Here is a 22,246-nt window from a genome sequence, read left to right on the forward strand (position 1 = left end):
AAATTACTTAATATATTTAAAATAAAAAAACTGCTATATATAACATTCATTTAATTTAAATGTTTATTCTCAAAAAGTAGAAAAAACTGTCAACAAGAACGAACACAAGTGTGTAAACGTCAGAGATGGCAAAAGTACACACATCCTTTACTTAAGTAGAAGTACAGATACTCATGTTTAAAAGTACTCAAGTAAAAGTTGAAGTACTGACTAAACTTGTTTACTCAAGTAAAAGTATAAAGTATGGGCTCTAAAATGTACTTAAGTAAAAAGTAGCCAATACTACTACCTGTTTTAGAGTCACGCTCGTACCTCACAACTGAACTACCATTATGTAGAACACAAGCATAAAAAAGACTGATGGAATAAATCTATTTGCCACTACCTAGGTAGTGGAAAAAAACACAAATTTATAATACAATTATGATGTAAGATAAGAGTGTAAAGGACAAGCGTATTGATAATAATTGTGACAGAATTCCCTTTGTCTCAAGTTCTCAACCATAATTTTAGCTATTCTTTGTGTTGCCTTCCGCCTTGGTCCGTGGCAGCTTCTTAGACTACTAGCCTATGTCTGCGATGCGTAATAGCCAGGAAATGACTGTTTGGTACTGTGATTGTCAAAACATTTTATAACAGAATTTCACTGCTTTCAATTTTAGATTAACTGTCCCTTTAAATTTTAAGCACAGACCATTCATGGACATATCATTATACAAAGGTTGTAGACACTTGGGAGATCTTGTCAAAAAGAGAAAACTGAGAAATAAAGAGATAATTAATTAGGCAAGTCAATTTACTTGGTAACCATTACTGTTTTTCTCGATTGGTTAAACACATTTCTTGAAATTATGCCTTGCTTTAAAATATTAAATGTTTAGCCTCTTACATTGTACGTTACACTCGTTCAACATTAAAACTGATGTCAGTGTTGCTAGATTAGGTGGATGATTTCCAGCCCAAAGGCTCACTAAAACCTACTCACTCCAACAAAAACCAGCCCAAAATTTTAACTTCCAAAATAATGTGATAGTATTTTATTGCAATGTCAATCAACGTTGATAAGGATCGTTTTTTATTTCCTTATAATTTTAATCATGACAAGATGAAAAAATATAATAAAAATCAGGAAAATAGATCAAACAGATCAAACAAGGCAAATGCATTAAGAAAATTAGAAAATAAGACTAATAGGATATGTCCAGAAACCACTTCAAATGGCAATCAGGAAATTAGCGCATTTTTGTGCAAAAGTGCCCACTATAATTAGTTCATCGAAAGCAACGCAATGAGCAGGTATTTTTCACTCGTTCATGAACTTAACGCACACACGATAGCAAAAAATATGCAATTCATACATACTAATGAACAACAGCAACAATAATGCGCTTAACTTAACGAGCTGCCTTAACTTCTGACAGAGCTACAGTACATCTTTCGTGAAGTATATGTTTGTAGAACATGCGAATAGCTAAATAGCTAAATTACATATTTAAAATCTGGTCCTTTCGCGCTAAAAAACCCTACCATTCACGAGTCACCACATGATGCAGAATATCACGCTCGAGATCTGAGAACGGTTACTCCGTCTTCTTTGATTTGATTGGTCACCGCTTTGCTCTGTAAACAGTAACTCCCGCCTTCTTACATTTGATTGGCTAGTGGCCACCTCACACAGCGCTTCGGCTTTTAGGCAGACCTATCATTAGGTTGAAAAAGTCACGCAATGACAAGAAATAATATTGATTGTGCATCAAATACAGATTAAAACGAAAGTAACGAGCATGGTTTGAAAATGTAAGAAGTAGAAAGTACAGGTATTTGCGTAAAAATGTAAGAAGTGAAAGTAAAAAGTCGTCAGAAAAATAAATAGTGGAGTAAAGTACTGATACCAGAAAAATCTACTTAAGTACAGTAACGAAGTATTTGTACTTCGTTACTTCCCATCTCTGGTAAACGTACATTCGTGGCATTAACGGTCACTCTCCTCAAGCTGATTCTAATCAGACGGTTGATTCGCGTTGTATCATGGGAAATATGAGTGAGCGAGTAAACATAGGATGTACACTCAAAATCAGAATGCGTTGTGGGTAAAAAAGTAGTGAACAAATGTAGGGAATGAGTTGTTTACTCAAAATTCGGACAACACTACAAAATGGCGGACGCCCCATAGTGCACTAGGTCTAGGAGCGAGTTCAGACACAGCTCTTCTGTCCCTGAATGATTTTTCAAAGCCTGAAATATAAAAAAACGTGCTAATCTGCAGCACATTCTTAAGCGTGAAGCAAAAGTGGCAGAAGTTTCTGTATTACAAGAAATAATGGGTTATACAATCTCTTGGAGGGAGGGTTTGAGCATCAGTGACATATAAGGATTTCTAAATTATTAAAATCTGCCAAAGAAACGTAATTAATCTGTTCAATTTTGAAAAAAATAAATAAATGAATGTTAAGTAATATAACCTTCAATTAAAAAGCAATAAAATAATATCTGTACACATCACACACGAGCACCTGAATCATAATTTTCATTATTTCATTTGTGATGTTGCACAAAGTACTTTGGCTTTCTTTCATAGAGAAACTTCTGAGATGTTAATATAGCTTTTGAAACTTGTTTTAACCTTCAGAGAGACAAGCGCAGAACTTTACAAACTGCATGTAGTGCAATATAAGTTCTGGCCGGTCCCTCATGCACTGGCCTCTCGCTGGAGCGCAGCACACTGTTCACAGCCTCATGATGAGGGTTTATATTGCAGCACATGTATCAGCTTACATTGGCTTCTCACTTTCACGTGCATCACTCATCTAAAGAGGATAAACACAGCAAACCGCCGAGACACAACCTCAGGTAAACACTCTCTCACTTTTAAATGTATTCTGTCAGTGTCACACACAAACAAATCACCAGTGCATAAATAAAAACGTCATTGAACCTTCATTAGACAAAAATTCACATTTATTTTTTGTTAAACAAGTGTTGAACTTTACATCCTTTTGATAATGGGCTCCTTAACATGTTTATCATGATGGGTTCCTTAACAATGCTTATGAGAATGAACTACGTCAACCAGTGCTGTAAAATATTCACAAAAAGACTTTCAAACTATCATTTTTCGCAGAATAATTTAATAAATAAATATCCAAGCCCTCCGATCGCTACATATTTCATGCGTTGCACAGATTTGCACAAAGTAAATTTGTGCAAGGCACAAGATCTTGGGAATCTTCAACTAAATGAACAAAAGCAGCAAAACATCTTTTTTCAGGAAGGGATCAGCACCTGGCGTCGCCATTGCTTTCTTTCGTGCATTTGGTAAAATCCATTAAACGCTCTTCAAAACTCTGTACAGTCATCTTTTCGAAAACTCTTTACATTTAGGGTTGCCATTATTTATTTGTATTTTACACAATCCATACAACAAAATATATATTTTTGTTCTTTGCTATATCATAACCCCCTATGCTTTCGATTAAGACTGAGAAAATATAAGGCCTGGGGTTTGATTGCTAGTGGTCATGTGAGATATTGTTGATGGTTGTGATAAAGATCCGGCCAGCAAAATTTTTATTCAAGTAGGGCAATCTCTGCATGTCTTTAGGGTCTGGAATTTCGATTTTTGAATAATAATTATAATAATAATAAAAAACTGCATTTTAAAGAGAAATGTGAACATATGTACAATCTTTATGTATGCACGTATGCACTGGGACAAGAACTCTGTAATATTTTTTTGGTTGGTTTTCATGTTTTTATGTGAAACTGTATTCCTATAACCAGGCCCACATGGAATCTGTGCACGTGGAGAGCTGGAACATTGTCACAAAGTTGAACACATCCCCCACCCCTTGAGTGTTTCGTTTATTAAATATTCTTGGTAATTCGATAATTTATTCATCTACCGACAAGCGACAGCAAAAAAATCATTTCCATGAACAGCATATCTGTCTTGCTTCCTGTATAAATATCTAAACATACATAAGTTCAATTCAATTTACATAAGAAGGAAAATTGTGTGCTTTTTTTACAGAAAACATATCAATTCGGTTTTTCAATTGTTCTTTTTCAGATTTGCCAATGGGTAAAACAGGACAACAATACTGATTAAGAAATGAATTTTTACTCTGTTTAATACATTTCACAGAATTCCACCCGTCCAAAAAACCCAGCACCCCCCCAAAACAAAAGATTCCATCTGGGCCGGCTATGACTCATCCGACAGCAGCGGTTCATCTCCAGCATATGTGCAGTTATGTGGGAGGCTAAAAACAGGAAGATCTCTTGGCTGTCGGTGGATGGGCGGGGCTGTGTACATGGTGGGCGGTGCTTGCAGTTCGTTTGAAAATGACCAGCTTTAAAGGCTTGTGACCAGCTGCATTTGTCCCTCCCGTACGTCCCCCTCGGGGACACAGTCGTCTTTCGCGACGGGGACGATGAGGCCCTCGCTACTGTCTCTGCTCATCTGGTAATACGCGTGCAGATTCTGGCCGGACCCCAGGTTGGGCATGCTTTTATAGTAAACGTCCTCGCTCGGACTGTGTTTGGCGGGCGACAGGTCCTGCCCAACGTCCGGGCTGCTCTCCGAGAACGGCGAGTCTCTGAGGTTTGGCATGCTGGTGTACACCGAGTCTCTGTTGGGGGAGGGCAGGGCGCTCTCGGCGGGAGGCGGGAGTTGGCTGATGAAGCCGTGGGCTTGCGGAACAGCCGCGTCGGGCCTCGCTCTCTCCTGCGTGTGGTACAGGAGCGAGTGAGTTCGCTGGGGGATGAGGGGGGCTTCTAGCGTGCGAGGGTGCGTGTGGTGCAGCCCCAGACCCCCGATTTCGCTGTCTCCGCCCACCTGCACCAGGGACGACGTCTCGGAGACGACGGGCCCCTCCCCTCTGCCGATCCCGCCCCCCCTTTTGGTGCTGATTCGCGACTCGGCGGCCCTGAGGTGGTTGTGCACAAGCTCAGAGATGATCATCTTTTCGAAGGCAGTGTCGTTGAGACTGAGCCCGCAATCCACCACCTGCACGCCGTCGCCGTAGTTATGAAGTGAGTAGCTGTTATTAAAGTTACCGTTGAGTGGTAGAGTACCGAACGTGTTCATGTCTCTGCCGCTGATCACCGAGTGTCCTGTAAAAACACAACGAAAAGAACAACTTTAGTCACGTTTGCTTAAGTAAACACGAAAACTAAAAATGTTTAATGCTGTTTAGAGCCCACGTTTTGTATTATAACCATGAAATCCGACAATCCGGCGGGGGAATTCACAACAGTTAACAAAACAATTGTCATAACATTATTACAAAACAATTGTCATTATTTTCAGCGTCGGCGAAAACAAACGAGGTTAATATTGCTTTAGATTAACGTTAATTTACTTTGCGCTATTACAAAAATAAAGCAGGAGGTGTTTGGAAACAATAAAATAACATATGTGTACATCATATGATTATGGCATGCAAAATTGGCAGAGAACAGTGTTATAACTGGGCACATATATAATTCAGGTGTCTGGATCGCAATGGAGAAGCAATATTCCTGGTAAAGTATGTTGTAATCGGCTTCATTCTCTACAACTGTACCAGCTTGCAGAATGAAAAATCTGAGGACGATGATCGGCACAGATTTTTTGGCCTTGTTTATATCGTTAGCTAATTCGCATGATCTTTTTGCGAATCAGGTGCCGGAATGACGTCGACGGCGCACGCAAGCATATGAGCGCAACCGACTCCTAGCGAACTCCCCCTCGAATTTGTGGTTCCAAATTATTCTCAATCAAACGATTCTGAACAATTTCGAAATGCTGATTTCATCTGCATCCCAAACAGCATTAAAAATGACTCGGCAACATCACACACACACAGACGTAACAGAGACACAGATGTGTATTCACAGATGGGAGAGTGGCGACGCTCACAGAATTCATCACGATCAGCTTTCGTTTGAGGCGGTTAAGAAGGTGGGGGGAGGAGGGGGGAAAGAAACGGAAAAAAGCCAAATTAGAGAAAACACAAACAGCCATTTCTCACACTACAGGGAGCCGACAGAAGCGAGAGCATCCAACAGACAGGAGAGAGAAAACTCACTCTGCAACTCACATCAAGTCTGTCTGTTCAGGCCAGCAGACCTGAGCGCTGCTGATGAACGAAAAGAACACAAAACAAAAAGAATGATTTATTGTACAACATGATGAGCCGTCACTCACGGAAGGAAAGCAAAATTACAATTTTAGCGCAAGCAAAGGGGTTCAGCAAACGAAATTAACATCACAATTAAGGCCTTTTCCCTCAGTGAAATGTCACAGGTGTGGGTTTATTCGTCACGTGGTAATTTGAGCTGGTGGTCTACGTTCGTTAATGCTTAACTGCGTCTGAAGAGAGCTCGGGACGCGGACGGTTTTCAGAGGCTCTCCAAAGAAATGAGAAGAGAAAGAAAGCAGACAGCAGATGGAAAGAGGGACGGTCATTTGAGGAATGAGATTTCTGCTGGATATCGAGACAGGAGGACTGAGGGAACAGGGGGGCTTTTAGTGACAGGATTCTTTACCAAAGACAACTTATGAAGAGACAGACAGATGTGTTAAACGGGAAACATTGAGGCAGTTTAAGAAAAGATGGTGCCAGAAGAAAATACATACATAAAAATAAACCAATAACAAGCTTTTACAGTAAAAATAAAGTTTTAGGAAAAAACAGATACTCTGACTGTCAATTTGGATCGGACGACGTTTGTAAATTTCTGCGGAATGCACAACTTTTTAAAATCTCGACACAACATTTCCATCTATATAAACTTAAAACTGCTATGAAATGTATTTGTTATGTATTTAAATAAATGCTGCAATATTAACTAGTATAATATACAGTATGCTGTATTAAATGAAACAAAGCTTGTGTTGTTTCTTGTCTGTGGTCTACCTGTTTTTAAATGATATTTGGCAATATATGTGACCCTGTCTGTGAAATTCAGGCTAAAGTCTCATCATAAAATGCTGATATTAGGAGCATCAAATTAAATGTAAAAAATAGGTAATGTGTGTTTATTCAACCCAGTCTCAAGGCAGTTCGTGGCATAGGCAGGAAATTTGGAATCTATTGATTCATGTTCATGGACACCAATTTCCCCCTTTTTTAGTGTCACTCAGCATGAATTTTAATACACAGACCGTGTGTATGTACAATTATATATTTATAACCTGATATCAAAAGAAGTCGTGCATATTTAAAGTGGTGGCTAACCAATAGCGTGTATTAAAACATGTTAGACTGAAAGTCGTGCTGACTGACATGAAAAAAGGGGGAAATTCGTGTCACGAACACGAATGAATAGATTAGAGTTTGTGACAATGTCACGAATTACCTTGAGACTGTGTTGGTTTATTACTATAAGCGGTAGATTACATGACACACTTTGGGATACAGTACTCGTGTTTCTCTTCATAATATGATAAATGTTGAAATTAATTATTTTATTGACAGGTTTTATTTTGCACAAAAAGTAACTTTAATCTTTTGTGTGACCTTACTGAATATTAAAGATATGAATATTAAATAAAGATGTGAATACTAGAGATATCAAGGGTATATTTTCACAGAATTTTCTTTACGTTATGTAGAATGATTTTATAAAGAAAAAATACATCAATAATAATGTTTCTTTAGTTGCTCCAGTGTATACAAAATGTTGCGATGAAAGACATTATTGAGAAGAATTAATAATTGTAATTACAGACATTAAAAGTGTATTTATTGAACATTGGTGTCTTTTATCCTTTTGCTGTCTGCAATGTTTCTGCAACGCAAAAAGCCACAAAATGTCACGCATTACAGTGATAAACCTTTACCACGGTTAAAAGAAAAGCATTTTTCTTTTACAAACGTCGCTAAGCAGAACACAGTGTACCATGGTAAATCACTGTAACACGTGGCCTCTTGTGTGTTATTGCTTAAATCTAAAGTACCGAGAAGAATTCAACAAGAAATCTTTTTATATTGAAGACATTGGTCTCAACATCTGCAGCCATTCAAGTGCGCAGAAACTCTTTGGATGAATTCAACTCGACGTCCAATTTTCTGTTTTGAATGTTAACCGAACAAAGAGAGAAAGCACTCCACGGCTGCTTTCAGTAAAAATCTTCATCGAAAATGATGCGTGTACATTTAAACTTCAGGAAAATGTGTGCGACGCGCATGCATCGTGCCAGCATCCCGGAGAAATGCAGCGATGATGAGAACATCGGCGCATGGTCGCTAACATTTGCTCATTCTAATGATCTTTGAATCATGTGCTAACAGTATGTGAATGATCTGCTGATGAGAACTGAGTGTGCGAGAGCTGAGACTGCTGCTAAAATCATTACAAAGTACAGGCAAATGTAAAAGTGATGGCATACTTGTCTCTCTGTAGGTCACTGAGGAAGTGCAGGAAGGGAAAAGAGAAAAGATGAGAGTTAACAGTGTCATGCAAACCCACGTTACACCACAAACGCTATTTACAATTGAATTCATTAAACAGAATTATTACGAGTATATTCTATCATATATCAATTTAAAAATATATATACTTTTGGACACTTAAAGCTGCTAATTCATAACTTTTGCTTCTCTATCGCCATCTCTGTTTGAAACATAACATTGAAGGTTACTTATCTGTTTGTTGCATCAAATTCACTTTTACATGAAAATGTTATTTAAAATAAATATTGTAAGCGAACTATTGCCAGTTCAAGCAAGTAGATTTTATGTACTGTACCTGCTGAAAAGCAATTTCTTTTTTAACCAAAAAGTTACGGATTGCAGCTTTAAGATACATTTAAGTTTCAATGTCATTGCATCAGGCAGCAAAACATCATAACGCAAAGACATTCATATCTCCACATACTTTCACTGTACATCACAAAAGCCTCATGCATTAAAACATCCCCAGTGCTGTTAAATCACCCATTGAGCTCTGAGCAGCCAATCAAATCATCACAGGCAATTTCTCCAAAACTTCCAGAAACGTCTCTGATTAGTCTGGGTGATTTCTCAGCATAGAGGAGCCGCTATTACACAGTCTTTATGAGACGTCATAGCAGCACATGCTTCAGATCAGAAAGAGCAAGAGACAGTGTAGCGATTAGTAGTCACACCTGGTGAGTGAAAGACCGGCACCGTCGGCGTGTTACATACGATAGTTTCAGCCAGTAATGTGTTGTAGGGGTTATTAGTGCCCTGCGGTCTCAGCAGAGGGTTAGTAAGAAGATAATTGCCCGTCATTCCTGAAGCGACAAAACATAAGACGACAAACAATATCATGACCTGAGAAGTCCATTAAAAAATGTCACGAACAAAATACGCTGAGGATGTGTGTCTGAATTTTGAAGATGAAACTGAGAAAACACGTACGCTAGCTGCATCAATATTAGGATTTTAACTAAAGCAACTTGACTAGATCAAATTAATATCTATTCGGCACAATTGTTGTTTTTTAAGAAATGAATGTCAGCCGTTTAAAAGCAAAATAGTCTATAAAAATTAGCCTAAGACACCTTTAGTTGTTAAGAGGTGCGTAAATAATTATACTTCACAAAATGTTTTTAACGACGTTGATATGACGTAAATACAACGTTCAAATGTATTTTACTCCTTTATCAGGCATTTACAATCATACAGACACAGAATTAAATTTAAATTACATTTTCGATATTTTGCAAGTTAGTGTGTGGAACTTTCTAAGCAAAAATAGTAGAAGTGCTTGAAAGTGCGATCAGCGTGCTAGGTGCAGCTCTTTTATATTCCAGCCTTTTGGCGAAAGAGTTCTACACTAGTTCCTAAATTAAAACTACACCTTTTCTCCCGTTTTGTTTGTGTGCGAGGACATTGAAGCACAGAAATAAAAATGCCAGCGTTTTGTTTGTTTGGCTTTTTTTGGTGAACAAACGCATGCATGAAGGCAGCGGAGTGTTTTAGAGCAAGCCAAAGCAAACGGCTCTGAATAATGCAACCTTACCGCAGGTCATCTAGAGTTGAACATCATCTTCTCATCACATGCATTTCGGCCCTGGCTAAATAATAAATGACAGTTTTTTTCTCCTAAATTCTTGAAAGAGCTGAAGAGTTTTTTTACTGATTCATTATTGGGAGTGTGTAAAACAGGCCCAATATGGGCTTGTCCGATCTTTTGAGACCGGACTTTCAGGGGGAAAATTCACAACAAAAAAAAGATGTCAGATTAGGAATTGTGTTTGCGCCGTTTACTGATTTTCAAAATTCCTTTAGTGAACAAAATGGGAATAAACAGCACTAATAGGAGCTACAATTCATTCTTAGTGAATTTCCCCCTCAGTATAAAAAGTGAAATATTCAAACTTCCAATAGACGGAAAGCATCCGTATTTCATACAAAGTCTCCAATAAGCTCACTCAAAATCCATTTTCTCTTTCCACAATGACAGTTAATGGCTCCAGTATTGTTGGCTGTACAATGACGTGATTAAATATGGAATAAATTACATACTCCAACATTATTATGACCAAAGTGCTTCAATTAAACATGGTCGAATGACCGTATATCGTTTAGTCTCGTACTGTCACTTGAGAAAGAGTTTCCATGAAATCCACTTGAACTGTTTGTGATGCAGGACTGACCTTGATTTAGTGTTGATGTGCTGTTGATATCTCCTGAGATGAAAGAAGATTCGGACTGTTTTCTCACTGTGTCGTTCCACATTCTTCTGATTCGACTCTGTTAAATGAACAAGCGCCCGTGAAACACAATTACTCAGAGCTAATTACTGTGTTTTGTTTGGGGCCAGAGTTTCACTTTTGCAATTTGAGTATTTTGACATTCACATTACAACATTGATTAAATTACATAAATGACTGGTCCTGGGTGCTGACTGGTCAATAAAAACATTCCAGTCATGCAAAATTACATAGTGTGTTACAGCACGGCACACACGGAGGCCATCCATTAACCCTGGTATGAAGCAGGCTGTTCATAATAAGCACAACTGGATATCTTTAACTTAAAGGTGCAGCGAGTTATTTATAAGAAACACTGTTGATATATAAGAGGGATGCCTAAACAAACACACCTCTGCCTTTATAGCTCCACCCCTAAAATAACAACAGTTGCTCACAAAAATATGTTTGTTTGGCAACAAATGAACAACTCTCATTTTTATAGAATATTGTAGAGTTTTTTTTATAAATAACTTATCTGTACACTTCATTCTTTTTTTTAAAACTCATGTTCCCTCATAATATTTAATTAAATAACGTTAACGTCCTCCCCCTTCAAATCGACCTCTCTTCACTTCCTGTCAGGAGTAAAGGTGAGAGGGGGCGGGGCTATCGATGACTCGTTTCTTAATGATTGGACAATGATCCAATCAGTTCTCCATGGACGAAATCAACTCCCACCCTACATTTTTTTCTAATTTCAGAAGCGGTCTCATTCGGATGTACGCCACTATACGGAAAAGAAGATAATCACTATTTCTGTTTCGTTCGCTCCGAAAATAAAATTTCAATAAAAATGCATTCGTCAATTTTATAGCATTAGAAATCACTTTAAACAGCAATGAAGCAATCAAGCAATAAGTTAATATAGGTTGCTTTATCGTGAAAATAGTTTAAATTGTGTTGTTTGGCCCAACATCCAGCCGAGCCAAGAAATTGACAAAATAGCCTGGCATCTCATGCCTTATTGCTTAACTACCCTAATAAACTCATTATGCAGTTTTAAATATATACGTGGATATGGCATGTGTTATAGCGTACCTGAACGCTCAGTAAACACAGCTCATGATACGATACACTACGACATACCGCAATAAGTTAAAATGTAAAACAAAATCTAAAATGTAAAACCTATGCGAGTAAACCACGAGCGTCAAGTCGCAGCCAAGAAACAAACTAAACACATAAAAGATGCTCCCTAGCAGATGCTCTCACGGTTTCTTGTACCAACGTCTCTCGTAGCTGAAAGTCACATTAAACCCGTGGAAACGAAAACAATGAAAACTGGGTCAGTAATGTTTGTACCTGAGTAGCAGAGGAATAGCGAGCGCTTGTCCGCGTCGTCGAGGTCTTTGTGGAGCTGTGAGAGCTCTCTGTCGGTCTCCCGGTGCAGCAGTACGTGTGACGGAGGCATTTGCTGTACTCTCTCCGAACCTGCGGTTCAAAGGGACGTGTTTTTGCATAAGCTTTCTAGCGCGCGCCTCGTTAAAGTCTCTGTATATCGAGAGCTACTCACTTTCTTCTGAAGGAGACAGTGGAAGGTGAAGATAAACATGCCCTGGAAGGTGTTAAATATGGTGAAGAGGTATGCCAGCACCACAGACGACTCGCTGATGAAGAACAGCCCAAACGTCCAGGTCAGGCCCAGGAGACAGAGGAGAGCAAAGCCGCCCATGACCCACGACCTTAAAGAGCAAACGAGAGACAAACAAACGGCGTTAGGAAGGGACGTTTTCTCAAACAAAAATGAATTGCAAGTAAAATATTAGTCATACGGTCAAATACAGGTCCTGAAAATAATTTGGACTGACATGTTGGGAAATGCAGTGGAACACACCGCTGGAAATTTAATCAATCCTGTATGAAAGGGGGATTATCATAAAGAAGGTTTTAATCAGTACCGAGGCAGTGGAGTGTGGAGACTAGTTTTGCATGCCGCACTACTGGGTAAAAGACGCATGGTACTAGGCTGCATTCACACAGAAGGGAGAAAGAAACTGCAATCATCTCTGATTGGTCCGTTTTAGTGAAGGAGGCGCTGACAACAGGTCTCGGCTGGCAAAGGAACCAAAGAGAGCTTGCTTTCATCAGAAGAGAGATGAGAGATGAAATGAGAAACGATGATGTGAAAGCATGAGGAATGTGAGGATATGTGAGGATTTGAGGACATTGGGGATGATGGCATGTTGGAGGGTTTTGGGTATGAAGGTATGGGGTAGGATGGGTTTGGGATATGAGAGTATGGGAACATTGGGATATAAGTGTTACAGGGTAAAAAGGTATAACGCTGATGTTAAATGAGATGTATCAGGGCCGGGGCTAGGGGGGCATAGCCCCCCCAGATTTTTCTTGGGCCCTCCAAAAATATCCAGCTGAAAATTAAAATAATACAAAATAAATACTTATTATTAAATATTTAATAAATACTTCTTTGTATAATCTATTAAATAATGATCTATCAGAAAAATGTAAAAATGAACCGGCCCTGGTAGGCATGAAGCATATTAGAAGAATGAGAGCATAAAGATCAAAAGACCATGAGGGGACCAAGTTAAGATGACAATGTATGATGGCCCGAAGTGGCATTAACATTAGGAAACCAGTAAAGCCAAACAGACAAACAGCACAGAGAAACACACTTCTGGAAGAACCCAACAAACAGACAGTACAGTCAAATGAGGGGGGAGAAACCACGAGGCGGTGGCACAGACGTCTAAGCTAACGCTCTTACTTGATAAATGGTTTATTATCTTCATAGCTAGAGAGCGCGGCCAGCAGAGGAGAGAGACAACATTATATCAGGCAAATCAGAAGGGTTAGCATAAACGTCCAAATGTAAGAATTCTCAAGACGAAAAGAAGCAAATAAAGCTGGACAATGCAAAAAAACGAGTTAGATTTTGAATTCGATTTCTGCATGAGAAAAGACAAAATGTGCTGAATTAACATACTTGTCCAGGGTATGGCTTCTTAAAGACAACATGAAATGACATTCGCGATGCAAAGCACTTCTGGAATTCGACTTTTGAAACCGGATATTTGCGAGTGTGACGTTATGTTCTGCACAGCAAAAAAATGAACATTTTATTTTATGTTGTCTTGTTTTATTTATATGAATTAAGAATTAAGTAAACAAATCTAAGAAAAATATACTTGCATTTAGGTACTTTTTTCTTAAGTACCTTATTTTTTTTCTTAATTTTTTGGTTGTTTTAAATATAAACTTATTTCTTATATTTTCTTTCATAAAACAAGAAAAAAAATCTTAGGTCACTTTCCTTGTCAAATAAATGTATCTTGATTTGACAATTTTACATTTATTCTTACTAAGAAAATATTTTTTCGAGACAAATGCTTTTATCGTTCACTGCTATGTGTCAAATGTTGTATTTTACATTTAGTCAGTAATTGTTTAAATCTGCAGCATCGCATTGGCTAGCCCCACCCACTTTTTTGCATAGCGAATGCTCATTGGTCCAATTCAGCTGGAAACACATCAGTTCGCTTGGTTAAGCAACATAGACAATAACAATAAATTTAATTTGAGTGAAAAGCAAATAAAAAAATATATATCATTTTTTTGTTTGTAAAATAATGACTAGCGACATTTATTAAGAAAGCAAACTGAGTCCATTTTGATTTCATGTTGTCTTCAAAACATTTCATGACTGCATGACAAGATCCATCATAAAACGTTACCACCACATTTTACTTTCTTTCTCTACGCTAACAGCCGTATAAAAGTTTGATTTATCTGCACCGTTGTACGCTTTTGGGGGCTGATCCACTAAAGGGGTTCTCTCAGGTCAAATGTTCCAGTACTTTGTCTCTGTACAATATTTAAGGTGGAAGTAATGTTTTATGAGCGGCCCTGTAAGGTGTGATGTACACTGAATCTTACCCAGGCAAATCAGAATTATAATAGCCATCGCAGACGCGATAATTACTGGTTTGGGTAAGAGAACAGACAGAGGACAGAGAAAGAGAGAAAAGGACAGAGAAATAACAAGGAGAGATGGGAAACAGAGAAAAATGAAAAGACTTGCAGCAGATTAGCATGCACGCAACATGCCGCAATAAGCCCAGAGTTTAGAGGACTGTTTCATGTTGCCCTGTGGTGATGGGTGGAGAGAAATTTACACAACATATGGCCGACACAATGCCCACGAGCAACAGATTTGTCATGTTTGCTCTTCATGTTTGCATCATAGTTAAATATAATTAAATACACATTTTAACCCAACGGCTGTGTGTTATGTTTAAAAGGTTGAATAAAATGCAACCACTATAACACATCACATGCAAGATATATACTTTACAAAAGCATCCCTTACAAAAAAGGACACTCAAGTGTGCTAGCATTAATGTATTTTAGTGTGCTAGTGTACTTTTTAGTGTACTAAAATATGAAAGTATACTATCAGTCTACTTTTGGTGCACTTATCAGAAAAAAAACTTCATTCTTCTCAGAAATATACCTTAAATTACACTTGAGTGTACTTGACGTATACTGTCAGAAAAGCACAAGTATATTGGGCCTATAGGTGTAATCTTTTGATCAAGATACTATGGTTTACTAGCATTAAATAATACGTATAAGTATACTTATACGAAAGTATGCACAATATGCAAACTACTAAACTATTAGTTTACTGAGAGTATACTTCAAATTGTCCTTTCATAAACAAACAAAATATGCTACTATAAAGTGCTCAAAATATGTTAATATAAAGTATTGACCTAGCTAACTTATTAATAATACGTTCAATTGTAGTATACTTAAAAGTACAAATAAAAACAACATATGCACTTAAACTTTTATGAACTAGAACTAAAGTATGCATTAAACTTAAAGTATGCTTGAAACGTATGCTTTTATAAGCTAAAAAGTAGGCCAAAGTTGTCAATAGTAAACTGATATTAGTATACTTACTACATAAAGCATACTCAACATCTACCTAATAAAATAAGATTGAATATACTAAATAAAACTTTAAGTATACTTCTTTTAAGAGATGGTACAAAATCCAACTCTGAAACTCACAACGTGAGAGAGGAGGTGTTTAAATTGACTGTAAACCAAAACTAAATATTGCATCAGCCAGTTTATATTTTTGCAATCGTGTTATGAAACTCCTATTAAAAATGTCCAAATGCATATTAAAACCCGATATGTGGGCGTTTGTAATATTCAAACGATAAAGATGAAATAAACGTCACAACTAAATATTCTTTCAATCACACTGGACACCAAAGCGTTCACTGTTCATGGAACATGTAAAGCGCCTTCTGAGCAACGTGCATCATAACATTCTCTACACATAAATACAATTGAATAAACCCATAAACCTCACATGAGCCAAAGCCTAACAAAGATAATTGCATAATTAACAACAATACCAAAACATGTCACATATTATCAAACACCAGTAATCTGACATGCACTGACACGCCAGCAGAAAGAAACCAAGAAAGTTGTGTGTGGTCAACCCGCACTGTTTCTCTGTACTGTGTTCTCTGCCACAGAACGAGATCTGCCTCTTTGTGAAAGGAAACACATGGAAGTGCTTCCACACACACATCTGAATACAGGGAGCTGTTCCAAAAAAGAGTTTTGTGGTCACTGGAAAGGAAGCCCAGCGCAGAGGCTGTCTCCATCATTACGTGCTTCTCTGGCTGCCGCTCGCATTAATGGACGCCGTGCACCTGAAGAGAATAACATCTGTCTGGACACCATCTCAATTTAGTGGATGCACTTAAATTCAGCCGAGCGAAAGCGACGAGGCTTTACTCACTATGTACTTTGTGATGAAGGAATGGGGTTCGTTCCTGTTCTACATTTCAGATTAGCGGCGGCACACATTCGCAGGAAATGTCGCGGGAAAAATCCTGACTTACTTTATGTGCTCCAGGCGACTGGAATCGGGTTTCAGCGACGTGGAGTGTTTCATCATTTTGTACATCGTGATGAGCAGGAACACCAGATTGAGCTGCGGGAAAGCAAAAGGCCTCTGTTAATAAATTCAAGCAAAGTTAGGAGATGAGATAAGTGAAGTTTTATTGGGAGCATTAATTGAAAACGGCCATCTAAGGGTCCCTTCAGCCAGCGCCTAATGCAATAACCATCTGGCATATTGCAGGACGAAGCCGAGATGACTGGCGCCAAATACAGTGTCATTCCATATCAATGCTAGAAAGCAAAAAAAGGCAATAAACCCGTTTCACCGCAGAATGAAAACACAAATAGTTCAGAGAGGCTCAGGGACCACACATCGGGAAACGGATATTTGAGATTTCTATAAGAAAAGAATAATATATGAGCCTAAGGAACAATTCAGCATTATACATCTCATCTGCAGACTTGTGAGCCACACCTGTGGTTCCAACAGAAAGTCATTTTGATTCATTTCTCATGTAGTTTCAAAACTACAATCATGCACACTACATATCATTCACCATTTCAACACCCTCTATATAACACTAGATGAAAACACAACAGATTGTAGCATGAAAGATGTTTACGTGTATACTTAGCATTTTTTTGTGGTTTATCCGAACAGGATGACAAATCCAATTTCGTTTTCAACGTTCTCATTTTTTGCCGTCTGCTGGACCTCCGGCATGTTTCGTGGCACACTGTGTAACAGAACTTCCCAAAATCCACACTCATCATGATTTCGGACGCCGGTGACGGCACATTTTCTGGTCTAATCCATTTTGTGGAGCACAGACAGGCGAGGACGCGGCAGTCTATCATTTGCGGCGGCTGCTGTAAGTGGCGGTGTCACGGAGCTCAAACGAGCTCTTCACTTCAGCTCCTCGTTCAGCCGCGCGAGCTCATCATTCCGCCATCAAAACAGTGATGGCGATCAATAACGCGCCGCTCGCGCAATCAACCGCCAGCGCTTCACAGACCTGCCGCCTATAGACGGATCGCTTCACAGGACGGGTGCCATTTGTGTCCGTTATATGCCTATGGGTAAAAAATGACTTCTGGAATAAAAAGCTGATACTGGATTTTGCTACGCGTTTATAGAAACAATCTTGAAACGTGTTACGAAAAACAGTTACTTTATTTTGATTTTTTTAAGATGGCTTTTTTGGCCTGTCTCTGTTTTTTCCATACAGTATACTGTATATTTGAAGAGTTTGGTTCCAAAATGAGATAAAAATTCAAAAATCATGTTTTTATTGTGTTTTATTGTGTTAGTTAGCTGTATTTTTGAGTTATTATGGCTTAAACCAAAACAAACCAACTGCAGTTTGATTGATATTAATTGCAACGCACAATAAAAAAAACTGATTTTTGAATATTTATCTCATTTTGGAACCAAACTCTTCATTTTTAGTACTGTATTTACTATGTATTATTAAAAATGCTGTGTCGTCAAGGTCATGTCAACCCTATTAGCATATTTTTTCATTTTTGAAATAATAGGAAACGACTCCATAAATAGTCCAAAGGGAAAATAACGGCTGTAATGACATTGTCATCCTTTCAAGAATTCTCAAGGACACTTTACGTTTGTCTTAAAACGTTTTTAATGATAAAGATAATTGTAGAAATACAGCATTAGTAACCATTTTTTCCAAGAAGCACCTAGATCACACCCTTCAGCACGAACGTTGCAATATCAAATTATACTGCATTATTTTATTCTAACAAATTCGTTTTAATTGACCTTGACATGGCACAATGTAAACCATTAACATTTTAATGATTTATTTGATATATTAATATATTATTTCATTATTATTTAATATATGGGTAGTTGACAAATAAACCATAAATGTGTCCTGTGGTGTGACAGCCAGAATTTAGAAAACAAACTGTTAATAATATATTACTTTATTTTATTAATATTTATAATAGAAAAATAGAAAAAAAATTGTGTATTTTTTTACATTTTGGACACATTTATGGTTTATTTGTCAACTATCCATATACAGGTTGTTCGAAAATACAAAGAAAAGCTTTACAATCGTTACCTTTTTAAAATTGATTTTTTAATTGTTAATTGTTAAATTGGAGTGGGGGGCTACAGCTGGTTATGTGGCTATAAAAAGCCTCTCACGTCGCTGGACTGCTGACAGTGATCTGATGGAACGGGGGGATGTAAGGACGCTCAACCGAGGGAGCGGTAACCTAGCAGAGCAGCCACTATACTACTGAAGCTCCATGTTCCTGCCCGTCCCATGGGCTTCCTTTCCCTCAGAAAGCTTTTCCTGAACAACCCCCCCCCCCCATCTCCGAAACGTCACCGCTAGCCAAGCAGAAGATCCTGAACTTCACTCGGGGACAGCCGCATGCGTGTGTTCGTGTGTGTATGTGTTTCTTGAACTCTGGTTGAACCTGATGAAATATTAAAGGTGCAGATGGAACTGTCTGCATGAGGCAGACGTGTCACAGTCCACACGTGTTTTAACATCCCCGGCACGAGCTAATGGTTCCCCAACGCTCATTAGCTCGATGTCCTGGTCTTCATAGAGCTCATATGCCTGGTGTCATGTGTTTGCTGCTAAAACAGTGCAGGTTGCCCGGGCATCTGCCAGTGATCTGAATGACTACAATCTAAACCGCCTATAAATAAATGTAGCACATTGCAGACTTCATTTATTCAATATTTAGGTATACGTATATACATAACATCCAAATCAGTGATTCAGCGTGTTGATGCCGTCACGATCTGCATTTAATGTAATGTTTGAAGGAAGAAATATAAATGTGTGGGTTGGATTTCTGTCACTTAAAAGCTCATCACATTTCTTCGTATAGTGCTTCCAGTGTAAACAACTTCATTGATCATCCTTGCTGAACAAAAACAGCTTACACCAGCATAAATTTCACTGGATGGCAAAATTCAACGGGTCAAGTCGGTTGACTAGGATATTAATGGTTAAGCTTAAGAAAAAGACTGGTAGTGACATTAGCACTACAAGAGCGATGCGGGGTTTTTTTGTGTAGAATTATCTCGATAACACAGCGACACTAACACTGTTGTAAAAACCATCTCAGACCAACATGCTGGCTGGTTTATGCAGATCTGGTGGCAGCCATGTTGAAAATCTCAATTTCAACTGGTGATGTTGGTCGATCAAGGATTTTTTTTACAGAGGAAGTTAGTTTTGGGGCCATTCTGTGCCATTTTAGGACAGGACAGTAGATGGCGAAGAGAAGGGAATAGGAACGGCAAAGGACCTCAAGACGGGAACAGAACTTTTGAGCAAGCTTGTCGCTCACTAGGCCATCCACTCCAACGACCAATGAATTTCTGCTAATGAACCTAGTCGAGCATGCTTATGCTAACACCAGCATCCAAAACGCTCGTATTTCAGCGAGTAGAAAATGGACTCAACTAACTGAGAACTTCAAGGAGCTGTGCAACGCTGCTTCAGCATCGAGCGAGAGGATGCTGAAAATAGAAGTGGCATAATGAGAACCGCAATGGGCTCCAGCTAATTGAACAGGATCACGGCGTTCTTACCCTCTGCACGGCGAAATGGGTGAAACTCTGAATAATGAGACTCGCTCTGGCTCTCTCATTGACAAGGACAAAGCCGATCTGCTGAGAATCAGGGGTCGGAGGTTGGGGGAAACCTTGGTCTCGCGTTCCCCTGAGAGGCTGCGGTCTTTGTGCTTTATCTAGCATCGTCAAGCAGCTCGAGGACCGGGAGTCCTGCCTGCTGTCCGAGCGGACTGCGCGACAATAAATCAGCTTCATAAAGGGTCACGAGGCTCGGCGCTTGACGACGGGAACGTGTATACAGATTATCAGCGACATCGCAACACATGCATCAATGCATCCTACATCGCAGAGTTTGTAGGCCTTCTGTCTAGAGCTAAAGTACACGAACGGTTCTCGTGGCGCATCACGCAGCCTATTAGCATCATTATAGCGGTTTAAGGGCCGGCATTATGTAAATGAGGTTGGCGAGAGGAAGTGCAATGTAATTGGATGACATTTGCCTGGAGAGTGTGCTGATTGGCCAATTAACAGAAGTGTGTCATTCCTCAAACTTTCAGTTTCAAATTAACCCACAGTCTTGTCAATGCCCATTTTCTTTACTCAAACATTTCTAGGGACTTTTGGGCAAATACTGTGTAAAAGAAGCATAAAATAAAAAAAGAAGTCCATTTTAAATTTTTAAATAAAAAATGTAAATATTTTATTTCATATTTTAAATATTATTTTAAGCATTTATTCATTTATCCCTAAATACGTCTAAGTATTTCACAATATTCTAACAAATGCAAAACAAATTTAATTATTATTATTTAAATTATTATTTTATATAAAACTTTATATTTATATATACAGTACAGTATATTATATCTCTGGTTATTTCTATATTTCTTCCTATAAAACCATAGATTGTCTTATCTGTCTTTAAATCTGTTTCCTGCCTTATCCTACAGTCTTCCCAACAAATAGCACTTCATAACCATTCAACAAACACAGCATCCAGGTCAGTCGGTGTGTTTATACAACCATAAATTATATTATAAAGTCAAGCCTTCACAAACATCTCCGCTCTTCTCTCCATTTACAGGAAATCAACGATTTTTTCATCCGCAGAGATTAAAGGGCAAACAGACAGTCAGACAGATGTGAATGCCACCTGCCGCAGTCTTTCTATCTCAATGTATCTCCAGCTCCCTCCGGCCTCCTTCCTCGACCTCCTCAATCTAGTCTGGGGCTGTAATCTCTTAGCTAGCAAATAACAGCGATGCTGGAACCGCAGCTGTGTCAATCCGTGACACCGCAATCTCACCGCAAACAAACTCTGCGCTTCCAGTTATTGGATGGTTTCTTAAAAGGTTGAGTCACGAAAATAAACGCTTTTGTTTTGTATTTTTGGCCGCTCTTTTCTCGTTCCGCTCTCGTCCCCTGGGGGTCACAATGACCCTGCAGCGCGCCACATGGAGTAACATTCGAAGATGACGTCACGCTTTTAAAAGTCGCATTGTATCAAAATGATCCCAGTCATAAAAAACATTAAGAGCAGCGCTTCCGAACCTCTCCGCGGGAGGCATCGACTTGGTCTGTCGAAACTCAACCGATCTAAGCTGAAATCGATGGGCTGCAATCTGTTGAATAAGACTGAGGAAACAAAGACAGCTCAATGTTTTCGCACCAGAGGATTTCGTCAATTGCTCTTTAAACCGAACTGCAGGGAAATATTGTTCTCTATCTGCTTCGCACTTGACACATGCATTCAGCGTTCAACGGCACATAGGTTATCAGGAGGTGAACGTACCATGATAATGAAGGTGACCGGTCCAATGAAACTCCAGATGAAGTGATTGTCCATTCTGAGCCAGCATCTGCAAGACAACAAATTAACAAATTTACATTGTTTGTTTTGAACAGCGATGTTTGCATATGCAAAACTACAACCAGTGTGCAAGAGTGGTTGACACGGCGTTGCTATGATGTTGCTTAGGCATTCTAAATGGTTTTAGTGTTAATATGACATGGCGTGTGGTTGCTAGGCAAGTGATGTTGAAGTACTGAGGATTTGCTAGTCTTTTAGCATG

The 22,246-nt window shown here is 38.7% G+C and overlaps 1 protein-coding gene across 16 annotated transcripts in view; it reads right to left on the minus strand.

Annotated features, from left to right (window-relative positions):
• Positions 1-2,951: 2,951 nt before the first annotated feature.
• adgrl2a (adhesion G protein-coupled receptor L2a) overlaps positions 2,952-22,246 on the minus strand; it is a 107,966-nt gene continuing 88,671 nt past the window's right edge. For 3 of the 16 annotated variants that reach the window (XM_057361677.1, XM_057361679.1, XM_057361678.1), the window contains 10 exons: positions 21,967-22,033; positions 16,606-16,697; positions 14,609-14,653; positions 13,440-13,466; positions 12,225-12,393; positions 12,014-12,142; positions 10,613-10,709; positions 9,116-9,244; positions 8,378-8,395; positions 2,952-5,115 (listed from right to left, as the gene is read on the minus strand). In XM_057361677.1, coding sequence (XP_057217660.1) covers positions 4,355-5,115; positions 8,378-8,395; positions 9,116-9,244; positions 10,613-10,709; positions 12,014-12,142; positions 12,225-12,393; positions 13,440-13,466; positions 14,609-14,653; positions 16,606-16,697; positions 21,967-22,033 — 1,534 coding nt within the window. In that variant the 3' untranslated portion in view covers positions 2,952-4,354. Of the gene's footprint in view, positions 5,116-5,902; positions 5,921-6,071; positions 6,123-8,377; positions 8,396-9,115; positions 9,245-9,975; positions 10,031-10,612; positions 10,710-12,013; positions 12,143-12,224; positions 12,394-13,439; positions 13,467-14,608; positions 14,654-16,605; positions 16,698-21,966; positions 22,034-22,246 lie in introns of those variants that run through there. The other 13 variants (XM_057361681.1, XM_057361692.1, XM_057361682.1 and 10 more) reach the window with 10 other exon arrangements.

This window comes from Triplophysa rosa, linkage group LG20 (genome assembly GCF_024868665.1).
Source record: "Triplophysa rosa linkage group LG20, Trosa_1v2, whole genome shotgun sequence".
Lineage (NCBI taxonomy): Eukaryota > Metazoa > Chordata > Actinopteri > Cypriniformes > Nemacheilidae > Triplophysa > Triplophysa rosa.